General features: G+C 45.5%; 3 protein-coding genes across 11 annotated transcripts in view; all 3 read right to left on the reverse strand.

Annotated features, from left to right (window-relative positions):
- Positions 1-17101, reverse strand: part of LOC101761139 (ubiquitin carboxyl-terminal hydrolase 1-like) — a 43740-nt gene extending 26639 nt beyond the window's left edge. For 5 of the 9 annotated variants that reach the window (XM_022827857.1, XM_022827858.1, XM_022827860.1 and 2 more), the window contains exons 1-6: positions 14882-15311; positions 13313-13512; positions 12110-13193; positions 11611-11836; positions 11242-11468; positions 11003-11155 (exon numbers count right to left, since the gene is read on the reverse strand). In XM_022827857.1, coding sequence (XP_022683592.1) covers positions 11071-11155; positions 11242-11468; positions 11611-11836; positions 12110-13053 — 1482 coding nt within the window. In that variant the 5' untranslated portion in view covers positions 13054-13193; positions 13313-13512; positions 14882-15311 and the 3' untranslated portion in view covers positions 11003-11070. Of the gene's footprint in view, positions 1-10336; positions 11156-11241; positions 11469-11610; positions 11837-12109; positions 13194-13312; positions 13513-14210; positions 14260-14881; positions 15313-15378; positions 15713-16060 lie in introns of those variants that run through there. The other 4 variants (XM_022827863.1, XM_022827861.1, XM_022827862.1 and 1 more) reach the window with 4 other exon arrangements.
- Positions 16283-18258, reverse strand: LOC101762077 (stomatin-like protein 2, mitochondrial). The gene is made up of 4 exons (XM_012846981.3): positions 18014-18258; positions 17669-17915; positions 17325-17457; positions 16283-17106 (listed from the first exon to the last, which is right to left on the reverse strand). Exons 1-3 carry the CDS (start codon positions 18148-18150, stop codon positions 17389-17391), a joined length of 453 nt encoding a protein of 150 aa, XP_012702435.1. The 5' UTR covers positions 18151-18258; the 3' UTR covers positions 16283-17106; positions 17325-17388.
- A 519-nt stretch (positions 18259-18777) lies between these two features.
- Positions 18778-22764, reverse strand: LOC101762346 (stomatin-like protein 2, mitochondrial). Its single transcript, XM_004972736.4, has 8 exons — positions 22534-22764; positions 22200-22446; positions 20807-20956; positions 20369-20426; positions 20156-20281; positions 19720-19811; positions 19562-19621; positions 18778-19462 (listed from the first exon to the last, which is right to left on the reverse strand). The coding sequence occupies exons 1-8, from the start codon at positions 22668-22670 to the stop codon at positions 19238-19240; spliced, it is 1095 nt and encodes a 364-aa protein (XP_004972793.1). The 5' UTR covers positions 22671-22764; the 3' UTR covers positions 18778-19237.
- Between the last annotated feature and the right edge of the window lie 282 nt (positions 22765-23046).

Below are 23046 nucleotides of genomic sequence, written 5' to 3' on the forward strand. Positions count from 1 at the left end.
CCTGCGGCTGGTCCTACTGCCTCTACAATTGGATCTGCTACTGGTGTTGCTACTGGCCCTGCTGCCTCTATGGTCGGATCTGTTGCGGAGGGCTCTTAGCCGGCTGAAGACCTTTCAGGATACTATGAGGAGAATGCTGCATTTTTAATAGAGTATTTGAGATATCTCTTTTATCATGGCTCGGGGTATTCCTTTGCGTCAGGGAGGAGGCGCCGGGTTGCTGCGAGGCGGGGGGGGGGAGGTGAGATGTGGCGAGGGGTTCCAGGGGCAACCATCCCGCGCGTGAGCGGAACAGGTCCGTGCAATCCCAACAAAAAAAGGGATGCACCCAACCCGGATTTAGGGGAATATACTCTACTGGGTTGGCTACAACCCATACTCGTTTTCAATCAAACAGGGGTCGAAGTGGGTTGGCTCCGACCCAACCCACTTTGACCCCAAAACCAAATGGACCCTTACTGTTCCTTTCGAGATCATTGCATATATGCATCTGTATAGCTTTCACCTCAAGAATATTGTATATGTGTAACAACCTTGGTTAATCAACCGAGTTAATCTTCAACCGAAAGTCCCTAATCCCGCTGTCTCAGCTCTCCTGGGCTCAAGCGCTCCAAATCCGGTTCTTAGTCCAGAGGCAGTGTTCCTTCCAATCGTGGAGCTGTGGAGAAATCGAGACTGACTGGTGGACCCGAAATCTTTCCCTAGATCTCCCGAGGCAGATGCGCCGAGCAGCATGTGCCTGCTTCAGAGCTCCCCCGCCGCGTGGATTGATCCCTCCGACGCCCGCCGCCTCGCCCAGTCTCCGGCCGCGACAAGATGGATCAACACGCCCTCCTCCCCAATCGCAGCGGAAGCCCCCTGCAACCCTTTTTGCTTCGCCTCGTCTCGCTCGCGCCCTTGCCGGCTGCGCCAAAGTGCCCCGTCGCCGCTGTGGCAGAGTTTTACTGCTGCTGCGTCAGACCGCCTCGCGACTCGCGCCCATCATCTCGCCCGGATCCCCGGCTGCAAGCCCCGATGCATTCCGGTTTTTCCGCCGCCTCTCCACAGTCGCGCCGCCCACGAGCTCACTCCACGACGATACCTTCCTCGCCAACCCCAACTCCGGCAGCGACAACTCCTTTTTTTTTCCCCTCGCCAGTGATGAGCCCCGGCAAGCCGCTGTTTCGTGCTCGCCCGCGCCGCCGCTCGTCCTATCACTTCGCCTGCTGCGACCTCGCTTACAGCGCCTTCCTTCCGGTCACACGCCCGTCAAGTCACCGCCCACAATCCGCCGCTTGACGCGACCAGACTACGCCCGCCTTCGCGAAATCTAAATCCCGGCAAAACCGCGCTCGCGCCGCCTTCCAGTGCCCAATGGCCGAAGACTCTATCTCCAAGGTCCTGTTCCGCTGCCCATCGCCGCTCAATAGCCGCCAGGGCAGCGCACTCCATCCTTTTCTTCCCGGTCTTCGTGCTGCTCGAAACCTCTCTCTTCCGCGCAGCTATAAAAGGGAATACCAGAGTCCCACCGGAGCTCCTTCGCCATCGATGTTTCGCCGCCCATACTCTGAGAGCACTTGAGCACTCCCGCTGAGCTCTTGAGAAGTTTTCCTCTTCGCTAAAGTCCGCTTCTCCCCAATCCACCCAGCTGTCTGCTCCTCCGCGCTGTGCTAGAGCTTCGTTGTTGCCCACAAAAAGCTCCGCCGCCGCCGAAGCACCGTCCAACCTCGCCGCCGCCCAAGCCTTAGTGCTTAAGTATTTCCGTCCAAGTCTGTTCCTTCCTGACCCCAAACCTTCACCAATAGACTTGAAGGTAAGCTGCCGACCCCTTTCCCGTTCGTCCGACCCCTTTTCCGTCTCGCCCGACCGCATCTGTTTCGCCGACCCTTATCCACTCGCCCGAGGGCTCGGCTGTATCCTTTTCCCTGACCCGAGGGTATCTGTGCAAATATAGGGGACTTCTCTGTGTTAAGTCTGAGGACCCCAGCATAGTTATTTTTTAAATTTAAGGGTCAGATCCCAAGTTTACCCCCATCCAACCCTTTTATCCTATTCTCCACCAACTAAAGTGAACTTCCCCCACCTTTTCTGTAGCCTTGCTACAAGTGTTCGAGCTTTAACTTGCAAGTGTTGTTGAAATAACCGTTTAAGAGCTAACTCCTGCATTTTGCATTCGTGTAGAGTTACATCACGCCGACGGCGTCTATGAGCTACACCCGGCGCTTGAAGACAGAGCTGTAGCAGAGCCGCCAATCCCAGAAGCCGAAGCAGCAGCCGCTGAAGACCAGTTCCCCTCCCTTCCGCTTGAAGGCAAGCCCCAGAGCATGAACCCACCTTTCCAAACTTGCACATGCATTCCTTCTCACGATTGTGCATTTACGTATAGGAGTTGTTCGCAACCATAGATGCATGCCATAGTTCGTTTGAAATGTACACTAGTCTGTTGGGTCGAGTAGCTGCAATGCTTAATAGGAATCGGTAAAAGTCGAGTGATTTCCTGTCGCTCGCAAGTTATAGGAGTTGGTTGCTTTCTTCTGTTACAACTATAAGGACAATGGATGAGGCAGGGTTTTGGTTAACTCTTTTGGTGGTCGGCTGATCGCCCTGTCTGTTTATCGAATCTGTTAAGGCCCGACAGTGGTGGTGTTCGTGATCAAGTGTTTGAAAGTACTAATCTCATACCCAGTATGGGATGGGGAAGCCTAGTACCTGATTGAACCTAAACGTGAGCGGTCACTCCACTATCCTTGGAACGAAGTTCCCTTGCGGCCGCATGTGGTGGCAAGTGTGGTCACAGAACGACAGAGGCCGGGTCTGTGGAACCTTGCACCAAAGGAAGTAGACCCGACACGGGTTAAGGAATTGATGGGGAAGGTCGACACAGGAAGCAACCCTCGGTGGTGCACGGATGTCGTAAGGTTAGGTTCACCATGCATGGTTAAAGAACTCGAATCGATTCGTCTGTCTCTCACAGTTTGAGACTGCTTGATCACAATGCTACACTGAGTAATGACGGAGTCCGATGATGACATGGTCTTGATGATGAGCTTATATACATAAAGTTGGATCTATGCTTGCTTAGTGTAAGTTGCCAACATAGACTGGTTAATGAACTTAGAAGCTGAGCTAAAACTTGAAAATAAGGACCTAATATAGTGCTTTTGGCAAACAAAACCCCTCAGCCAAAGAGCCTTGCATGTCTAGAAGTGGTGGAGTAGTTCTTCCCACCGGATGGATAAGTCTTATTGAGCTTAGAAGCTCAGCCTTATTTGTGGCTTCTCTTTTCACGTGAAGTAGCAACTTCCGAGCTTGCTGCTGGTACTTGGCCGCCCCAGCTCCCTTCGGGTTGGACGGTTGAGTGGGATCCTTCCTCGGACGGCGGGGAATGGGATCATTGACGTCCTGGCTGGCCTCACCAAGGACATCCGACCTCGACGAGTAGCTTCCGCTTTGTTTTTACCTTCTGCTGTTTCCTTCAAAAACTTGTAAAATTCTGGTTTTCAACCAGTGTGTCATGCAATGTTAATCAATTGGTGGATCTGTTGTATTCTCTGGAACCACTCACCTTCGCGTGAGCTATGTTAACTCGGTCCTGTTAAGTGGTTAAATTGGATGAAATGCGACGGCACATCGAGTTAACTCGATTAAGGCATAAGGATCGCGTGTTAAGCGTCTTAACCGTGCTTTAGTTGAGTTAATCCGAGGTGTTCCGTCACAATATGTTTCTACAGGCGCCAACTGCTAAAGCATTGTCTACAACCTCCTTTGACGGAAATGGTGTGTGTCTATGGCAGTTTGGACAAGAATATCATGACACCTTTACCTGAAAAGTGTGCCCTAGTCCAAACACTTCTCGCAGACATAATCAGTACTCATAGGGATGGGCTCTCATGGGAGGGAGACATCGACACAAGCGATGTGAATGTTTACGACGATAGGGCATCTATCCTAAAATAACCAAAGTCCTTCCCCATACACCTTAAAATTTCTCTATTAATGGTTAGTGCAATGGAAAAGGATTTCAATTGGATTGCGCAGTCAGTTTTGAAGGAATTTAGAATTCATGGAGCTTTAATTCTCTATTTAGAAGCTTTCATCAGAATGTTGAGCGGGATGGCGAGCTATGGCAGCTGGTGGTTAAACACGAAGACACCAGAGTCTCTACGAGAGCTAATAGAAAATCATCCGTTTCTAAAACCTGCAATGCCCCGGTCAAATTTGTGGTCAAGCATATTCTGTGCCTGCTCGTCTCACGATGCAGAAGATCTGACTTCAAAATTCAAACGGTTATAACCAGCTATGGGCACATGCCATGGACTGGGGAGACACAAAAGAACAGAATGCTCAGATGTGTTTTCAAGTATAAAAATAAAAAATCACACCCAGGTGTAACAGCTGGCCGTGGTGCTAATGGCGCTGCGGCTGGTCCTACTACCTCTACGGTTGGATCTGCTGCTGGCCATGCTGCCTCTATGGTTGGATCTGCTGCAGAGGGCCCTTGGCAGGCTGATAACCTTTCAGGATACGACGAGGAGAATGCTGCATTTTTAATAGAGTATTTGAGACATCTCTTTCATCATGGCTCGGGATATTCCTTTGCGTCGGGGGGAGCCGCCGGGTCGTTGGGAGGCGAGGGGGGGTGAGAGGTGACGGAGGGTTCCAGTGCTCCAGCATCACGCGCGCGAGCGAAACGGTTTAAGGATGCGCCTAACCCGGATTAAGGGGAATATACTCTACTGGGTTGGCTCCAACCCACACTCATTTTCAACCAAACAGAGGTCGAAATGGGTCGGCTCCAACCCAACCAACTTTGACCCAGAACCAACTAGACCCTTACTGTTCCTTTCGAGATCATTGCATATATGAATCTGTATAGCTTTCAGCTCAAGAGTATTGTATATGTTTCTACAGGCGCCAACGGCTAAAATATTGTCTACAGCCTCCTTTGATTGAAATGGTGCGTGACGCTGGCCGAGGAACCCTCCGTCCCCTCTCACCCCCCGCCTCCCAGCGACCCGGCGCCCCGGCGACGCAAGGAATATCCCGAGCCATGATGAAAGAGATGTCTCAAATACTCTATTAAAAATGCAGCATTCTCCTCGTAGTACCCTGAAAGGTCTTCAGCCTGCCAAGGGTCCTCTGCAACAGATCCAACCATAGAGGCAGCATGGCCTGCAGCAGATCCAACCGTAGAGGCAAGAGGGCCAACCGCAGGACCATCAGCACCAGCAGCAGATCCAACCGTAGAGGCAGCTGGACCAGCCATAGGGCCATCAGCACCACGTCCGGCTATTACACTTGGCTGTGATTTTTTATATTTATACTTGAAAACACATCTGAGCAATCTGTTCTCTTGTGTCTTCCCAGTCCATGGCATGTGCCTATAGCTGGTTAGAACCGTTTCGAAGTTTGAAGTCAGATCTTCTGCATCGTGAGATGAGCAGGCACAGAATATGCCTTACCGCAAATTTGACCAAGCCATTGCAGGTTTCAGAAACGGATGATTTTTTATTAGCTCTCGAATACACTCTGCTGTCTCCGTGTTTAGCCACCAGCTGCCATAGCTCGGCATCACGCTCAACATTCTGATGAAAGCTTCTAAATAGGGAATTAAAACTCAATGAACTCTAAATGACTTCAAAACCGACTGTGTAATCCAATTGAAATCTTTTCCATTGCACTAACCATTAATAGAGAAATTTTAGGGTGAATGGGGAAGCACTTTGGTTCTTTTACGATAGATACCCTATCGTCGTAAACATCGACATCGCCTACGTCGTTATCTCCCTCCCATTAGAGCCCATCCCTATGACTACTGATCATGTCTGCGAGAAGTTTTTGAAATAGAGCACACTTTTCAGGTGAAAGTGTCATGATATCCTTGTCCAAACTGCCATAGACATGCACCATTTCAATCAAAGGAGGTTGTAGACTATGCTTTTAGCAGTTGGTGCCTGTAGAAACATATACAATATTCTTGAGCTGAAAACTATAAAGATGCATATATGCAATGATCATTACATATATTTATCTGTATAGCTTTCAGCTCAAAAATATTGTATATATTTCTAGAGGCACCAACTGCTAAAGCATTCTATACAGTCTCTCCTTTGACGGAAATGGTCTGTGTCTATGGCAGTTTGGACAAGAATATCATCACACCATTACTTGAAAAGTGTGCTCTATTTAAAAAACTTCTCGCAGACATGATCAATAGTCATAGGGATGGGCTCTCATGGGAGGGAGACATCGACACAGGCGATGAGGATGTTTACGACGATAAGGTATCTATCGCAAAAGAACCAAAATCCTTCCCCATACGCCCTAAAATTTCTCTATTAATGGATAGTGGAATGGAAAAAGATTTTATTTGGATTGCGCGGCGAGTTTTGAAAAATTTAGAATTTATGGAGCTTTAATTTCCTATTTAGAAACTTTCATCAGAATGTTGAGCGGGATGGCGAGCTATGACAGCTGGTGGTCAAACACGGAGACAGCAGAGTCTCTACGAGAGCTAATAGAAAATCATCCGTTTCTAAAACCTGACATGACCCGGTCAAATTTGTGGTCAGGCATATTCTGTGCCTACTCGTCTCACGATGCAGAAGATCTGACTTCAAAATTCAAAACAGTTATAACCAGCTATGGGCACATGGCATGGACTGGGGAGACACAAGAGAACAGAATGCTCAGATGTGTTTTCAAGTATAAAAATAAAAAATCACAGCCAAGTGTAACAGCTGGCCGTGGTGCTGATGGCCCTGCGGCTGGCCCTGCTGCCTCTACGGTTGGATCTGCTGCTGGTGCTGATGGCCCTGCGGCTGGTCCTACTGCCTCTACGGTTGGATCTGCTGCTGGCCATGCTGCCTCTATGGTTGGATCTGCTGCAGAGGGCCCTTGGCAAGCTGATAACCTTTCAGGATACGACGAGGAGAATGCTGCATTTTTAATAGAGTATTTGAGACATCTCTTTCATCATGGCTCGGGATATTCCTTTGCGTCGGGGGGAGCCGCCGGGTCGTTGGGAGGTGAGGGGGGTGAGAGGTGACGGAGGGTTCCAGTGCTCCAGCATCACGCGCGCGAGCGAAACGGTTTAAGGATGCGCCCAAACCGGATTAAGGGGAATATACTCTACTGGGTTGGCTCCAACCCAACCAACTTTGACCCAGAACCAACTAGACCCTTACTGTTCCTTTCGAGATCATTGCATATATGAATCTGTATAGCTTTCAGGTCAAGAGTATTGTACATGTTTCTACAGGCGCCAACGGCTAAAATATTATCTACAGCCTTCTTTGATTGAAATGGTGCGTGACGCGCTGAGGAACCCTTCATCCCCTCTCACCCCCGCCTCCCAGCGACCCGGCGCCCCGGCGACACAAGAAATACCCCGAGCCATGATGAAAGAGATGTCTCAAATACTCTATTAAAAATGCAGCATTCTCCTCGTAGTACCCTGAAAGGTCTTCAGCCTGCCAAGGGTCCTCTGCAACAGATCCAACCATACATGCAGCATGGCCTGCAGCAGATCCAACCGTAGAGGCAGGAGGACCAACCGCAGGACCATCAGCAGATCCAACCGTAGAGGCAGCTGGACCAGCCACAGGGCCATCAGCACCACGTCCGGCTATTGGACTTGGCTGTGATTTTTTATATTTATACTTGAAAACACATCTGAGCAATCTGTTCTCTTGTGTCTTCCATGTCCATGGCATGTGCCTATAGCTGGTTAGAACCGTTTCGAAGTTTGAAGTCAGATCTTCTGCATCGTGAGATGAGCAGGCACAGAATATGCCTTACCGCAAATTTGACCAAGCCATTGCAAGTTTCAGAAACGGATGATTTTTTATTAGCTCTCGAATACACTCTGCTATCTCCGTGTTTAGCCACCAGCTGCCATAGCTCGGCATCACGCTCAACATTCTGATGAAAGCTTCTAAATAGGGAATTAAAACTCAATGAACTCTAAATGACTTCAAAACCGACTGTGTAATCCAATTGAAATCTTTTCCATTGCACTAACCATTAATAGAGAAATTTTAGGGTGAATGGGGAAGCACTTTGGTTCTTTTACGATAGATACCCTATCGTCGTAAACATCGACATCGCCTATGTCGTTATCTCCCTCCTATTAGAGCCCATCCCTATGACTACTGATCATGTCTGCGAGAAGTTTTTGAAATAGAGCACACTTTTCAGGTGAAAGTGTCATGATATCCTTGTCCAAACTGTCATAGACATGCACCATTTCAATCAAAGGAGGTTGTAGACTATGCTTTTAGCAGTTGGCGCCTGTAGAAACATATACAATATTCTTGAGCTGAAAACTATAAAGATGCATATATGCAATGATCATTACATATATTTATCTGTATAGCTTTCAGCTCAAAAATATTGTATATATTTCTAGAGGCACCAACTGCTAAAGCATTCTATACAGTCTCTCCTTTGACGGAAATGGTCTGTGTCTATGGCAGTTTGGACAAGAATATCATCACACCATTACTTGAAAAGTGTGCTCTATTTAAAAAACTTCTCGCAGACATGATCAATAGTCATAGGGATGGGCTCTCATGGGAGGGAGACATCGACACAGACAATGAGGATGTTTACGACGATAAGGTATCTATCGTAAAAGAACAAAAGTTCTTGCCCATACGCCCTAAAATTTCTCTATTAATGGATAGTGGAATGGAAAAAGATTTTATTTGGATTGCGCGGCGAGTTTTGAAAAATTTAGAATTTATGAAGCTTTAATTCCCTATTTACAAGCTTTCATCAAAATGTTGAGCGGGATGGCGAGCTATGGCAGCTTTTGGTCAAACATGGAGACAGCAGAGTCTCTACGAGAGTTAATAGAAAATTATCCGTTTCTAAAACCTGACATGACCCGGTCAAATTTGTGGTCAGGCATATTCTGTGCCTACTCGTCACACGATGCAGAAGATCTGACTTCAAAATTCAAAACAGTTATAACCATCTATGGGCACATGGCATAGACTGGGGAGACACAAGAGAACAGAATGCTCAGATGTGTTTTCAAGTATAAAAATAAAAAAATCACAGCCAAGTGTAACAGCTGGCCGTGGTGCTGATGGCCCTGCGGCTGGCCCTGCTGCCTCTACAGTTGGATCTGCTGCTGGTGCTGATGGCCCTGCGGCTAGTCCTACTGCCTCTACGGTTGGATCTGCTGCTGGCCATGCTGCCTCTATGGTTGGATCTGCTGCAGAGGGCCCTTGGCAGGCTGAAAACCTTTCAGGATACGACGAGGAGAATGCTGCAATTTTAATAGAGTATTTGAGACATCTCTTTCATCATGGCTCGGGATATTCCTTTGCGTCGGGGGGAGCCGCCGGGTCGTTGGGAGGCGAGGGGGGTGAGAGGTGACGGAGGGTTCCAGTGCTCCAGCATCACGCGCGCGTGCGGAACGGGTCCGCACGATCTTACCAGAAAAAAGGGATGCACCCAACCCGAATCTTAGGGGAATATACCCTACTAGGTTGTCTCCAACCCACAATCGTTTTCAACCAAACAGGGGTTGAAGTGGATCGGCTCCAACCCAACCCAGTTCGACCCTAGAACCAAATAGACCCTAGAAGAAGCTCATGGAGCATTGAGGCTTCAGCAAGACACCAAGACTATACTCACTAGCTATTGTTCATAAAACCCCAGAGATATCGTGCCTTGTTCCATTACACACGCACTCATTGCGGTGCTTCCAAAGCTCCCAAGCAACTAGGATGATCAAGGTATTCAGCTCCTTAGGGACCCTCTTGAGGGCAGTGCAACACCAACCGGAGAAATGTAAAGCTAGCTGTAGGCTGCCAGGAGCTCAAGTTTTTGGAAGACCAAACTCCAGATTTGCCGAGAGAACACACAAGAGACAAGGAAATGTGAGGTTCCGGAACTTGAAGTGCATGATTACGAGCAGAAGAGAAACAGAAAGGAACTAACAGCTAGAAGAAATTGATAGATTAGCGGATAGTAGGAGCTATCTGCTGCTGAATGGCATCACAGATATGATCTTGAGAAAGAAATAGAGAGCATTTATCAGAAAGATTTTTTTGGCAACAGAGAATATGTAGATTATGGGGCACATAGTGGATTTTCTAAAAAAAAGTTGTTTGGATCAGGTGAAGGGGGAGTAATTAAGCTTTCTGAGAATTTGTAGGAACCTTGACCACAGTTTACTGAGGTAGATAAACCAGAGCTAACTGACCTTTTTACTGAGATGGAAATCAAACAAGCCATTTTTGAAATGAAAAGTCTTTTTACTGAGATGGAAATCAAACAAGCCATTTTTGAAATGAAAAGTGATGCAGCCCTCCTTTTTTAAGAATTTTTTGGAGCTCATTAGTAAAGACAAAATGAGAATGTCCAAGATTATCATAGGGGTGATCATGACATAAAAGACTGATTTATGGAGCACTGGTAGATAAGGTCAAGGAACCCAACACTATAAAGCAGTACAGACACCTATTTGCTTGCTTAATATGAATCTTGCACAAACCTTATGGCGGTTTCCTTCAAGTACTCCCTCCTCCGCCCATGAAAAGTGCAATTTCTACAATAAAAAAAATCCCACAAAAGAATGCAATTCTACCTATTTGACCACAACAGGGACCCACTTCCATTAGTTGGCTACTTGATTTTTTTTTTTAACTACAACTGCATGCAGCTGTGATTTATTTGTTGTCTAAGCAAATTTTATCTCCGTCAATTAACTTGCACGCCGGCATGCTGTGATTTAAACGAGGGACATATAAGACAGCCATCCTAAATTAAAGGGATCAGACAATTAATAAGGGGATCTATGGTCATTTGGCACCACCAATAATCTGTCTGAAAAAAATGAAAATTGAACCCTCATGGGATAGAGGGAGTACACCCTCTAGCTGTTGCACAAAAAAAGGTAATCTAAGACCTCAAGTGTGTTTTGTTGCTAGATGGTGTGTCAAGATCAAGATTAGTGTAAGAATGAAGTATGCAAACAATTTGAACAGATAAATGAGCCAAACGGTACCTTTCATATCCATTGCACACATCATTTCCAGCCCTTTCGAAAATGTGAGAAGATGAGAGTAATGAATATTAAGCTCTCGCGATCCAGAACCCCTCACACATCATAATCAGCTCCCAGTAGTAATATAGACTTGTGTCGCTGGGGAGAATAAAACTGATCGACCATTGTTAGGTTATTAGAATTTAGAATCTGAAATTTAGCAACACAAGAAAGAAATCACATAAATAAGAGACATGTACCTGTTTAGGAACACACCGACTTTTTGTCCCAATAGATCATTATCCTTATAAGTTTCATTCCGTGCCTGTCTATGTGGGTTCCAGGACCTCTGGTATTCCCAAGGGCGCAATTCATCAAGTGGTGGAGACGACAAATCACTAACAGGAGCCCCCGTTCGGAGCTGAGTCTCCTCAACAGTGGGATTGGCAGAAGAGTGGGGCTCCAAATTGATATCAGTAAGCTGAGACTTCTCATGGGTGAGATCAGCAGAAGATTGACAATCATTAGTTAATGCAACAAGAGAACATTAGTGTGTATTGCAATAAAAGCAACACATATATGATTATCGACAACTATGAATATCTTATTAAAGAGTTTTAGTACCCCACCTTTTCATAGAAAAGTATGTAAGGCTCGCAGCTAAGAACTTGATCCAAAGAGGCTTCTAAAACGTTCTCGTCGCTAACATAATACCAAGACTTTGAGTCATCATTATTATTCATCTGACTTCCCATCTTGTTAGCTCTAACATATGCTACATAATGACCTTGTGCGGGTGTTCCTTGGTGCTGCACAACTCCAACTAATTGGTACAGGGTGTTGGCCACAATAGATCTGCAGCAATGATGATCCCTCAATTATAAGTTACAAAAAAACACATGTAAAACACAAAGACTCATTACAAAAATACCAAAATATCACATGTAAATCAGATGGTTGCATAATCACTTTAATTGCTCTACAACAATTAACTTATCACTGTGGAAAAGGAACATGAAAACTTAATCACTGAAGAAGCTTACCAACAATGAGCATAGTTATCTACTTATGTAAAACCTAAGCAGAGATAGTTGAACGGTAAAGAAAAAATACAGATATGTTCTGTACCTGTTTTCCATAAATGGTTGCATGTCAAACATCTCCTTAAAGCGGACATCCACTTTCAACTTCTCACTGCGAGAAGAGCAGTACGTGAATCTTTTCAAAGTGACCACTAAAACTTGTGGAGACCTGGCTATGAGCATTCTTTGCACCGCATTTCTCTTAACAGAAATCAGTTCACCCTTCTCATTTCTTTTAACAGGCTCTTTCTGTTCACAGGTACAATCTGGGCACGGCCATTCTTCATCCATTGCCGATTGCTCAGTTAATAAAGTCCAACAGTCTTCAATTGATACACAACCTCGTGAAGGAATTGCTAATGATATATCTAAGAAGGAATCATGTTTAGTGGAACCGTGTGCGCAGCCTATAGCAGACACAGTAGTAACCAAACTGCCACTAAAGATAGCGGTGATAATGGTTGATACATCATCAACGATATCTATTGGTAGATTCCGAGTTTTAGCTTCCTCCACATGTAAACATTCAAGAAACTGGCGAAGTAACTCATGGCTATCTTCGTGTTGTCCACTCCCAAATCGAGGACAGACCATGCAGGTATGTTTGAAAAGGTCACTTGGGTCAAGTAAACCTTGTGCAGAGTTCAAAGCACCTGTCTCAATAAACAGCTGCTGCAAAGGCTCAGAAAGGGACCCTCTCCAAACATCATGTGCTAGCAGCTTGCAGCGCAGTGTATCAAGACCAAGCAGGCTTTGGAGCATCACATTAAAAAAGCATGAGTTAGTAAGATTTGGCAAGCCCCTTATGACATTACCATTTGTACTCATGCGGTGAGATCCCTCAACCGTCTCCAAGGCTAGAGGCTGCGGGGTCTTCACCTTCAGCTCAGGGTCGATTACAATATGATCGAGTATAGCTTCCTTGCAGGGCATCTCCTTTTGTGCTGCCTGTCCCTGCTTATTATTGTTTGCCTCTTCAATCACCTTCATATCTCTTTAACCAGGTTGTCCGTATGATTGAGCACAGCTTCCTGGCATGGCATCTCCTTTTGTGCTGCCTGTCCCTGCTTATTATTGTTTGCCTGTTCAATCACCTTCATATCCTCTTTACGTAGGTTGTCTGGCGTTACCTGCAATGGGTTACCTGGTTATCGAAGTATTTACAATAAGGCATGACACAATCACAAAAGAAACATATCTACAGTAATTGACAAGCACAATATTTGTGAAAAGAGTCTTAATCTCCCACCTTTCGGTAAAAAAGCAGGTGAGGCTCGCCTTGAAAATCACGGATCCGGGTTCTTGTTACTTGCTTGTCTATCGCATTAAACCAACACAAAGCTCCACCTTTCATAGTCGACTTTTCAGCTATCACGTTTGCTATGAAATGACCTCCGGTCATGTTTTCACTATGCAGGACAATGCCAGCTGTGGCCATCCACCTCAGATCTGCACATTACAGACCAATTGTAAAACTGCAAATGATTGTTGCTACTCACAAATCAAAGAATATGAGGACTCCAACTTCAAAGTAATCCTCCTCTATAGTATATAGAATTCAGAAAACCTTAAATGCACAAATGATCTGCCCCATATCATGTAAACGAGAAATAATCCTCTTCTATATAGTGTTAGTAAAAAAATCCTCTTCTTAGTAGTGTTAATTAAAAAATCGTCTTCTATAGTTCCATTCTGTGAATTGTGATAGAAAAATACTAATTAACGAGAAAGATCCACATCTACTCTCTTTCAGTAATAAGAGGAATATGAAAACTTGAATCACAGGATAAGGTTTCAGTAAATGGTCATGATCTGTGTGAGCAGCAAATTAAGATTCATGAAACTAGGGATGTATAATGTTCAGAATCACCAACCAAAGCATGTCATTTCATACATTTCTCGGTATGTGTCTATGGCAGTTTACTTGCAAGAGTACTATAGATTAAGGTGATCATCATATAAATAATTTACATTTTATCAACAATTAAAGAATATGCAGACGATGCATTCTTCATGTGGCTAGTAGGAATAACCTAGCTATGCAGAAGAAACTTTCTTCTTCTTCTTCTTCTTTTTGCAAAGTTATGCAAAAGTAACTTGACTGGTAAAAGGAAAGTATAGAGACTTTTGGTAATAGAGTTTAGTACCTTGGGTCCATAAATGGCCCTATATCAAGATTCTCATTATACTGCACATCTATGCAGCACGGATACGGATATGCGTATCGGTATCGGAAGGATACGGATAAGCGGATACGGCAATTTCTTAAACAACCCGATACGCGGATACGTTTTAACTATTTTTTTAATAAATAAATAACAATGCATATTAAATTGCAAAATAGATGTTCAAATTCAACATAGAGACATTTAAGGTCTATTACACTGAGAATAACATGATAGCAGGTTCTAATTTAGGAGAGGATGGGAGCCTGGGACTGCAATCAATCAATATAAACTCATATCCAGATTCTGGAGATTGGCCAATTATCATCACGTTACCTCCTACTTGCAATCTATATGGTACTATTCTCCAAGCAATTGTATTTGAACCAGTTAAGTATTGAAAAGAAAGGATAATCAACAACTGTGCAATAGCCAACATTATAAAGATCACACTGCCCCTGAACTTAATCCACCATCCATGCTTGCATGGGCCCTTATTCTGTAGACTATGGATTATACTTCCAAATTGCCTGGATACACTACACAGAAAATGTAAATCTCTATGCACTTTACGGATGCTATGCTACCATTACTGGGAGGAACTCACGGTTCACGGGAGGCCTGCACTACCACTATCAGAGGAAGTCACGCACCTGAACAGGGGCTGGGGCTCCTTACGCCGGAGGCCGACGGGAGTAATCACGGGCGAACGGAGGCCGACGGGAGGCAGCCTGCGGCCGGCGGGAGGCGGCCTCGCGGCCCGTGGCCGCGGGAGGCGGACGGCGGCTGGCAGGAGACGGCCTCACGGACGGCGGCCAGCGGACGGCGGCCGACGAGAGGCGGAGGCGCTGCGTCAGCCGTCAGGTCGAGCGGGAGAATGCGGCGATGCGCTGCGTGAGGCGGCTGCGCGTGGGAGAGCCGACGCCCGACGGGTCACGGGACTAGGGCAGGAGGTGGGATGTGCTGTGATGTTGGGCCGGCTGGGCCGAATCCAGGCGCGGAAACGTTTCCGATCCGAAGTTTTCGGCCCATTTAATCGGGGATACGTGGATACGCCACGGATATGTATCCGGGGCGTATACGTATCGGATACGTATCCGATACGGGATACGGTCCCCAGGTGGAGTATCCGTGTTTCGTAGCCGCACATGCCCTTTCAATTTCTTGGATTGATCCTGACAGTCCTTATTGAACCTTTTCAAATGAAGTGCTAATACAGGTGGTGGTACTCTTATAAGAACTCTTCTAACTGCTGCTCCTTTGTTGCAACCACGAATCTCCTCTTCATCCTTTGGACGCTCTCTGTTAGTACATTTCTCACAGATCCATGGTTCAGGATCAGTACACAGCTTTAAGCAGTTTTCAAGTGATATAGGACCATTAATTTCATCCACTTCAATATCAGTGACATCAGCAGGTTGTGTACAATAATTTGCTGGTGGGACAAAAGCTGAAGGCCTCCTTGATGAAACTGGAATAGATAATGGGCTGTTTGGATATGAGGTGCTAAACTTTAACAGTGTCACATCGGATGTTCGGATGCTAATTAGGAGGACTAAATATGAGCTAATTATAAAACTAATTGCAGAACCTTGTGCTAATTCGCGAGACGAATCTATTAAGCCTAATTAATCCATCATTAGCAAATGGTTACTGTAGCACCACATTGTCAAATCATGGACTAATTAGGCTTAATAGATTCGTCTCGCGAATTATACTCCATCTGTGCAATTAGTTTTGTAATTAGCTTATGTTTAGTACTCCTAATTAGCATCCAAACATCCGATGTGACAGGTGTTAAACTTTAACAGGGGTTTCCCAAACACCCCCAAGTAAAAGAACTGCTTGTCTTCAGAAAAACGGTGAGGACATTCATTGCAAGACACAGTAACAGAAAACTGCCCCCCAAAGGCAGAGTCAATAACTGTCGAGTTGGCAGCTATAGGGACCCCTGCCCAGGCTTCTTTTTCTTCTTTGTGTAAAGCATCTAACAAACAGCTGAAAGATTCTTCGCTGTCCAGCATTCTGTAATTTGGATATGCTGCGCAGATAAGTGACAGAAGGCCCTCTTGATCAGGTGCACCTCTTACAGCAGACCAACTTGTCATTACAAATAGCTTCCTAAGAGCTATAGGAATGGTTGCTGTTCTTGGAAACTCTAATTTTAGCATCTCCTTGCGCAGTGATTTCAAGGAGAGCAGATTCTGCAATATCGCATTGAAGGGGGACTCAGTTCCAAGACTCCGTAGCCCTTGAATCCTAAACGTCAAATCAATTTCAGAGGTCCTAACATTCTTATCAAGGTTGGGAATCTTAACCGGTACCTCCCGGTCACATTTGAAGCAATACACAGTTGATGGATCACTATAATTTGCAGCCCACCAATGCTGTGTCTCCTTGGCATGTACTCGACTGTGGCTGTTTGCCTCGATCAGTGCTGCCACACAAAAATGCCCATTGCAGGTCAAACAGACCCACATATCGATCTTTTTCTGCACCTTGGCAGCACCGCTTCCTTTCTTCTTCTTCTTCTTCTTCTTCTTCTTCTTCTTCTTCTTCTTCTTCTTCTTCTTTGCTGCTGCTGCTGCGCTCCTTTGGACAAAGTGTTCCTTTCTTCTTCTGCTGCTCCTCCTCCTCCTTCGGACAAAGTGCGCAATGTTCAGAATGGTTTGAAGTTAAAATATCGAGGAGGGCCTTTTCCAGGTGTACTGTGCCCTCATAAGTGTAGTGAGCGCAACCTTCCCGAAGATCACACAGTTCACTATCCAAGGGAGACATGGCTTGCTGTTGATGTTCTTCCGGCAGGCTCTTTGGCCTTAGATCTCACCATTTTCTTCTTCTGATCATAACTTTGCAAATGACAACTCCTGTTTCAGTACTGCAAGGTGAGAAAAAAAAAATCAGAACATAGTAGGAGATCAAAGACTTGCCTAGCAAGTAAGCACAAGAATAAATTGAACTGATAAACAAAAACATTTGACAGCAAGACCAAACAAGAGAGGAATGGCATCGAAGCAATCATAGCCTATTGCTTGCTCGAGTACATAGCTCATATGGAAAAACAAACAGCTCGAGATTGGAATTAAGATAATGTACCACAATGTTCTCATTCAATGCATCTCTCTCCTTAAAAGCCTTGTCCAATGTCATTTTCCCAAGCTCACTCATTGTTGTTTGTGCAAGAAATCGGGTTCTCCACACCATAGGAAGCGAGGTATGGATCGAAAATCTGCAAAACTCAGCAAATGCTATAATTAGCACCAAATCTGCTACACTACCACTACACTAATATGCTGCAATTGTAAAGGAAATGCAGTGAAACGGATAAGAATAGAGCTACTCCTAGAGCAAGAAAGAAAAACACGCAAAAGGTAGGTTCAATCTCAATTTAGATTCGCAATCGCTCGGTGCCAGAGATTATGGTCGACTGTTGCTATTACCTTCACGAAGAGTCCGCCGTCGATCTGCAGGCAGACGCCGTTTCTGGTGAGGATGGACTGGTCGGAAATGGGAATCACCTGCTCCTTGAGCGAGTGGACGAAGACGATTCTGTCGACTCCGGGCACCAGCAGGTGGATTCTGGGGGTGAGCGTCCTGTGGTACTTGCCCAGCCTCTCCACCACGAAGGCCTTCCTTTCCGGGACAATGGTCACTCCCCAGTTCACCGGCGTGCCCAGCGGGTCGCACCTGGAAGCAACACGAGCGCAGGGAGCTCAATCTCGGCTTCCAGAAGGCTCCCGAAGCAAGCGAGAAGCGAGAGAGAGGGAGAGGGGGTAGGGTTTTACCGAGGGCTGCCGTCGCGGGGGTGGTACTGGGAGAGGGAGCGGGACGAGGCGGGGGCGGCGCCGGCAGCGGCGAGGTGGCGCGGGAGGAGGAGGACCTGGCGCGCCGGGGTGGCGGAGCGCCGGAGGAGGCTTGCCATTGTCGTCGTCGGCGGCGGCGGCGGCGGCGGAAAGCCCCTTTTGTTATCGGGTTTGAGGCTGAAAAAAGAAATGGGAACGAGAAATAGGTGCTCTCAGCTCAGCAAGCTGTTTGGCTGCCGCTTAGAATTGCAACGAGGTTTTTTTGGGAAAAGAAAAAGAAGACCAATTTTTTCCCGAGTTTGTCTAATTTCAATCCTAATCAATAAACCGTTGAAGTTTTGACTTTGAATTGCAACGAGGCCTTTTTTACTTAGAATTATGGTTTAACCAGAAAACCGTCTAAATTTTCACTACAAATTGAAACGAGGAACAGTAGAGACTGCTGCGGCATACCAATTGTGGTTTCGATTCGAGTCAGTTCTAATTTTCAGGCTTTCAGCCATGTTTATAAGCATTTATGTTTCCATTTTGAAAAGGTGTAAACGGTGGCCATGTACCATGGTTTTGACGAGAAGCAGACGCGGCTGCTGTGTGTTCAGTGTCCTCGCAGCAAGAAGCTATACAGTGAACAAGTTGCCTTTGGTTTGGCAGGTGCAAGACATTCAGCAGATGTGATGAAATCAGGAACAGTACGAGTCTGCAACGGCATACATCAAGATCGCCCTCCATTATTTGCCACCACCATATGCAGCACTGAACAAAGCTGGTTTATCAGCTAAACACCAACCATCTGGTCATCAATCTGAGCTATGTTCAGCAAGCAAGCCACAGGTTAAGCGAACTGGGTAAACTGAGAAAGGAGAAACACAGTAAAACCAGATAACAGAAGCCATGAACGAAAACATTTGCCATCATGTGTACTTGCTTCACCATCCATATCCCAACCTTGCATTCATTCCCATCAGATTGAAGACGAGCAAAAGTTTAACCTTCCCCAGAACAGGAATCTTTCTCTCCAGTCACCAAACTTCTTGCATTTGCCTCCCTAGAAACCAATTGCCTAGGCATCTATCCCCTAACTTCTCAGTTGCGCATTAACTTTCTCTCACTCAGAAAACTAATGCTACAGGTGTTATCAGTGGCACTTCCATGTTTGCAGAACAATAGAGACAAAAAACGGACTTCCTTCAGGCACTCAAGTGCAACTCAAATCTTGTTCTTGTGGCGTTGGAGCGAGAAGTTTGCCCCAGGATCTGCATCTGGGATGAGTGGTGGCATCTCACTTGTTTCAGCAGGGCCAGTCTCTCCTTCTGATTCCTCCAGATCTTCTATCTGGGGGGTGTTGGCCTGGAGGTGCTGGAAGATCCTGATAGCCTGGGCCACGAAAGATGATGGATTGCCACCGTCACTTGGAAGCAGAACAGTGGTGCCCTGGATATAGTAGCAAAACATCAGCACATTGAAATTCACACAAGGGGTGTAAAGCAGCGGTAACAGAAAGTGTCAAACAGGGGTACTTAATCATCTCACCTTTTTGGCCACTTGAGAGAAGGCTCTGACGTATTGCTCTGCAACTCTCAGGTTCGCAGCCTAATAGTGAGATATAAATTGTTAGCATTCAAATCAGCAAGGAACCATTTTGATTCATAACTACAATGGTACAGTAGTAATCTAAGAAACCATGATACCTTAGTACTGCCTTTAGTTGTCATAGCCTCTGAAACCATTCTAATTCCACGAGCTGAAGCTTCTGATAAGGCAAGAACCGCTCCAGCCTCACCTGGTGTTTATTAACAAATATAAGTAAATTCCTCACGTATGAGAAGAAAAAAAGGAAGTCATTTACAAAAAGGGCAAAAGTGAGCAAAATGGTTGTGGGATGGCACATGCTGAACTGATCTAAAGAAAAGGAGAACATGATAAAATTAAAAATAAATTGTCAAACAGTATTATGTGCTCCAACAAAGTCATAACATGCTTTTGCATAAAGGTCAAGTCAAAAGAAAAGCATTTGGAGTGAATTTGCAGGTTAAACTAACAGATTGTGTCAGAGTATACTTTGTCCAGAGTAAGAATTAGAACCACATATCAATCAGAAGAAGAAAAGGATTGTGCAGTCATCACCTTCTGATTCAAGGATTTGGGCACGTTTTTTCCCTTCTGCTTCAAGGATCTGGGCACGTTTTTTCCTTTCTGCTTCAACTTGCATCTCCATAGCCACCTTAACACCATGTGGAGGAGATATGTCCCCTGCATTGTCAATTTTAAAACATGAGAAGTAGAAAATTTTCTATGGTCCTCTCCATGATTCAAAGATGAGGCAAAAAAAAGGCATACTGATTTCATAACGGAGACACTTCAGGCCCCAATCTGTTGCTGCCTCATTGATGGCCCTCTGCAGAAAAATTAGCAGAAAACGGTAAGCACATAGAGAAAAAGTAGGTTTCCATGTGTTTCATATGTTCTTCCCGCATCCCCTTCCATGATCTATGGGGCCTCATAAAGGTTTCCTAATACATTGGCTTTCATTTTACTATCTAGAGAATCCATGCAGTGCATAACATATTTCCAGTGGGCTGGCAGATTGGACTAAACAAACAAAATATTGATTTCTCGATATGCTCATAATGTCTTCTAGTATGGTAATGCAGTCAGGATTAAACATAGCTTATTGCTTATAAGTATAGCTTATGCATTTTCTCCATGCCAAATCCAGTGGTATGGTCATATGGAAAGTACAACAAACAACTCGAGATTGGAAATAAGATAACATACCACAATGTTCTCATTCAATGCATCTCTCTCCTCAAAAGTCTTGTCCAATGTCATTTTCCCAAGCTCACTCCTCATGGTTGTTTGTGCAAGTTGAATGACTGCAAAAATTGGATTTTCCGCACCATAGGAAGCAAGGTAGGGGTCAACGATCTGCAGAATTCAACAAAATCATGAATTAGTGTTCAGCAATTGGAAGCACGAACATTTGTTTTCTAGAATAAATTTTTTTCTCAAATATGACTTGGTACATTTGCAAGTCAGTGCTGGTATCAACTTCATCAACCACAGTATTATTAACCCGATCAGCTAAAATGACCAAGGCATTAAATAGTCTGAAATGGCAAAAGGGAAGAGGATCAAGCACAGAAAGAACTCAACACAGACAATGACATTCCCTGGCCGTCAACTCTGAAAACATAGATATATAATCTATATTACATTCTCCCACAATGGGTGAACCCAAATTTCATTATATATCAACGAAATCACAGCAAGCTCAGTACCAGTAGTTACTTCTACTACAGCGACTATTGTAGCCGAGTTGCAGCAAACAGGGCTGCAAACCTGAATGTACTAAAAATACCATCAACTAAAAACACCGAGTAACACCACTCAACAAATAAGCACATTGAAAATGAAGTTTTAAAAGCAGTATCACAACTTCGAATGGGATCTCCAGATATACTGACAAACAACAAGCAGCCATCTCTTTTTCTTCAGCAAGCATCTTCAACAGGCAAAGATGGGATATCTAAATTACATAGCATTCCAGAAACCCTGTAACTAATGAAATGCTTTCTATCCTATCCAAAAACAGAACGACCCTCGCATCTCACAAAGCTTACATCGCAAGGGCATAACAGTCTATTAGACTAACAATAACGTGTCAGTACAACTTCTGCAAGATACCCTCCGCACCAGCCAAGCTGGAAGTAAAATGTACAATTTGGAGCTTAAGTTTGGATTGACCCCATGAAAAAGATCTGATTTCAATACTAGATCGCAAAAAAGATGCGCATATTTCATACAACTGCTTGCTGTGCAACTAAGAATTCTTGAAAGCATCTATCTTCTCCACTGGTATTTGGAATAGGAAGCAGTAAATTCAGCTTATACAAGAATCTACAGCCTTACAAATCCTGAACTTTTAAACAACTTTAATTCATTTCTTAAGGCCCTGTTCATGTATCATGTGGTCCCTACCAGTACCAACCAAAGTCAAAGGCACTCAAACAAAGTCTATACCAGCCAATTCAGTTCCCAAAATTCTCCACCTTAACGCATCACATTAATCAATAGGGTAGCACCAGAGCACCAGCAACTAACGGCATCACCCAATCATGGTAACGAATCACGAGATTCGAGAAGGGGAGGTGGAGAGTTGTTCGCATACCTTGAGATAGATCACGCCGTCGATCTGTATGAGGACGTTGTCCTTGGTGATGGCGGACTGGTTGGGGATGGGGATGGCCTCCTCCTTGAGCGAGTGCACGTAGGAGATGCGGTCAACCGCAGGGATCAGCAGGTGGATCCCGGAGCCAAGCGTCCTGATGTACTTCCCGAATCTTTCCACCACGAAAGCCTTCTTCTCCGGGACTATGGCCACGCCCCAGTTCACCGGCGTGCCCGGCGGGTCGTACCTGGAAGCAACAAGCACGCTGGGACTTCGATATCGTCTTCTCGAAGGTTCCGAAAAGAAGCGAGGAAGAAAGGTGGGGGGGTTTTACCTAGCGCTGTCGTCGCGAGAGTAGTAGCCGGAGAACGCGCGGGACGAGGCGGGGGCGGAACCGGCGGCGGCGAGGTGGCGCGGGAGGAGGAGGATCTGGCGCGCCGGGGAGGCGGATCGCCGGAGGAGGCTCGCCATCGTCGGCGGCGGCGGCGGAGAGGCGCTTTTGTTATCGGGTTTGAGGCTGGAAGGAGAAAGGTTTGAGGCTGTTTGTGGTAAGATTGTGTATAACGTGGGATGCAGTTCTTGAACCCCTTCACCTGATTACGTAGGAGTACATGCCTTGAAGGGTAAGGAGTCTCTCCTGGAGATAAGAAGATATCTCAATCCCAAACTAACCATATCTAGAGTTGTATAATATACTCTAACATCCCTGCAGTCACAATGGGAGCACGCAGACGATAAGATTGGAGAATAAGCTGAAGATAGGATATCCCTGCAGTCACAACCGTCGATGCGTCGCAGATGTTGTGGCTGGAATGGGAGCCAAAGAGCTTGTCAAGCAGATGGTAGC

This window comes from Setaria italica, chromosome VI, assembly GCF_000263155.2.
Source record: "Setaria italica strain Yugu1 chromosome VI, Setaria_italica_v2.0, whole genome shotgun sequence".
NCBI lineage: Eukaryota > Viridiplantae > Streptophyta > Magnoliopsida > Poales > Poaceae > Setaria > Setaria italica.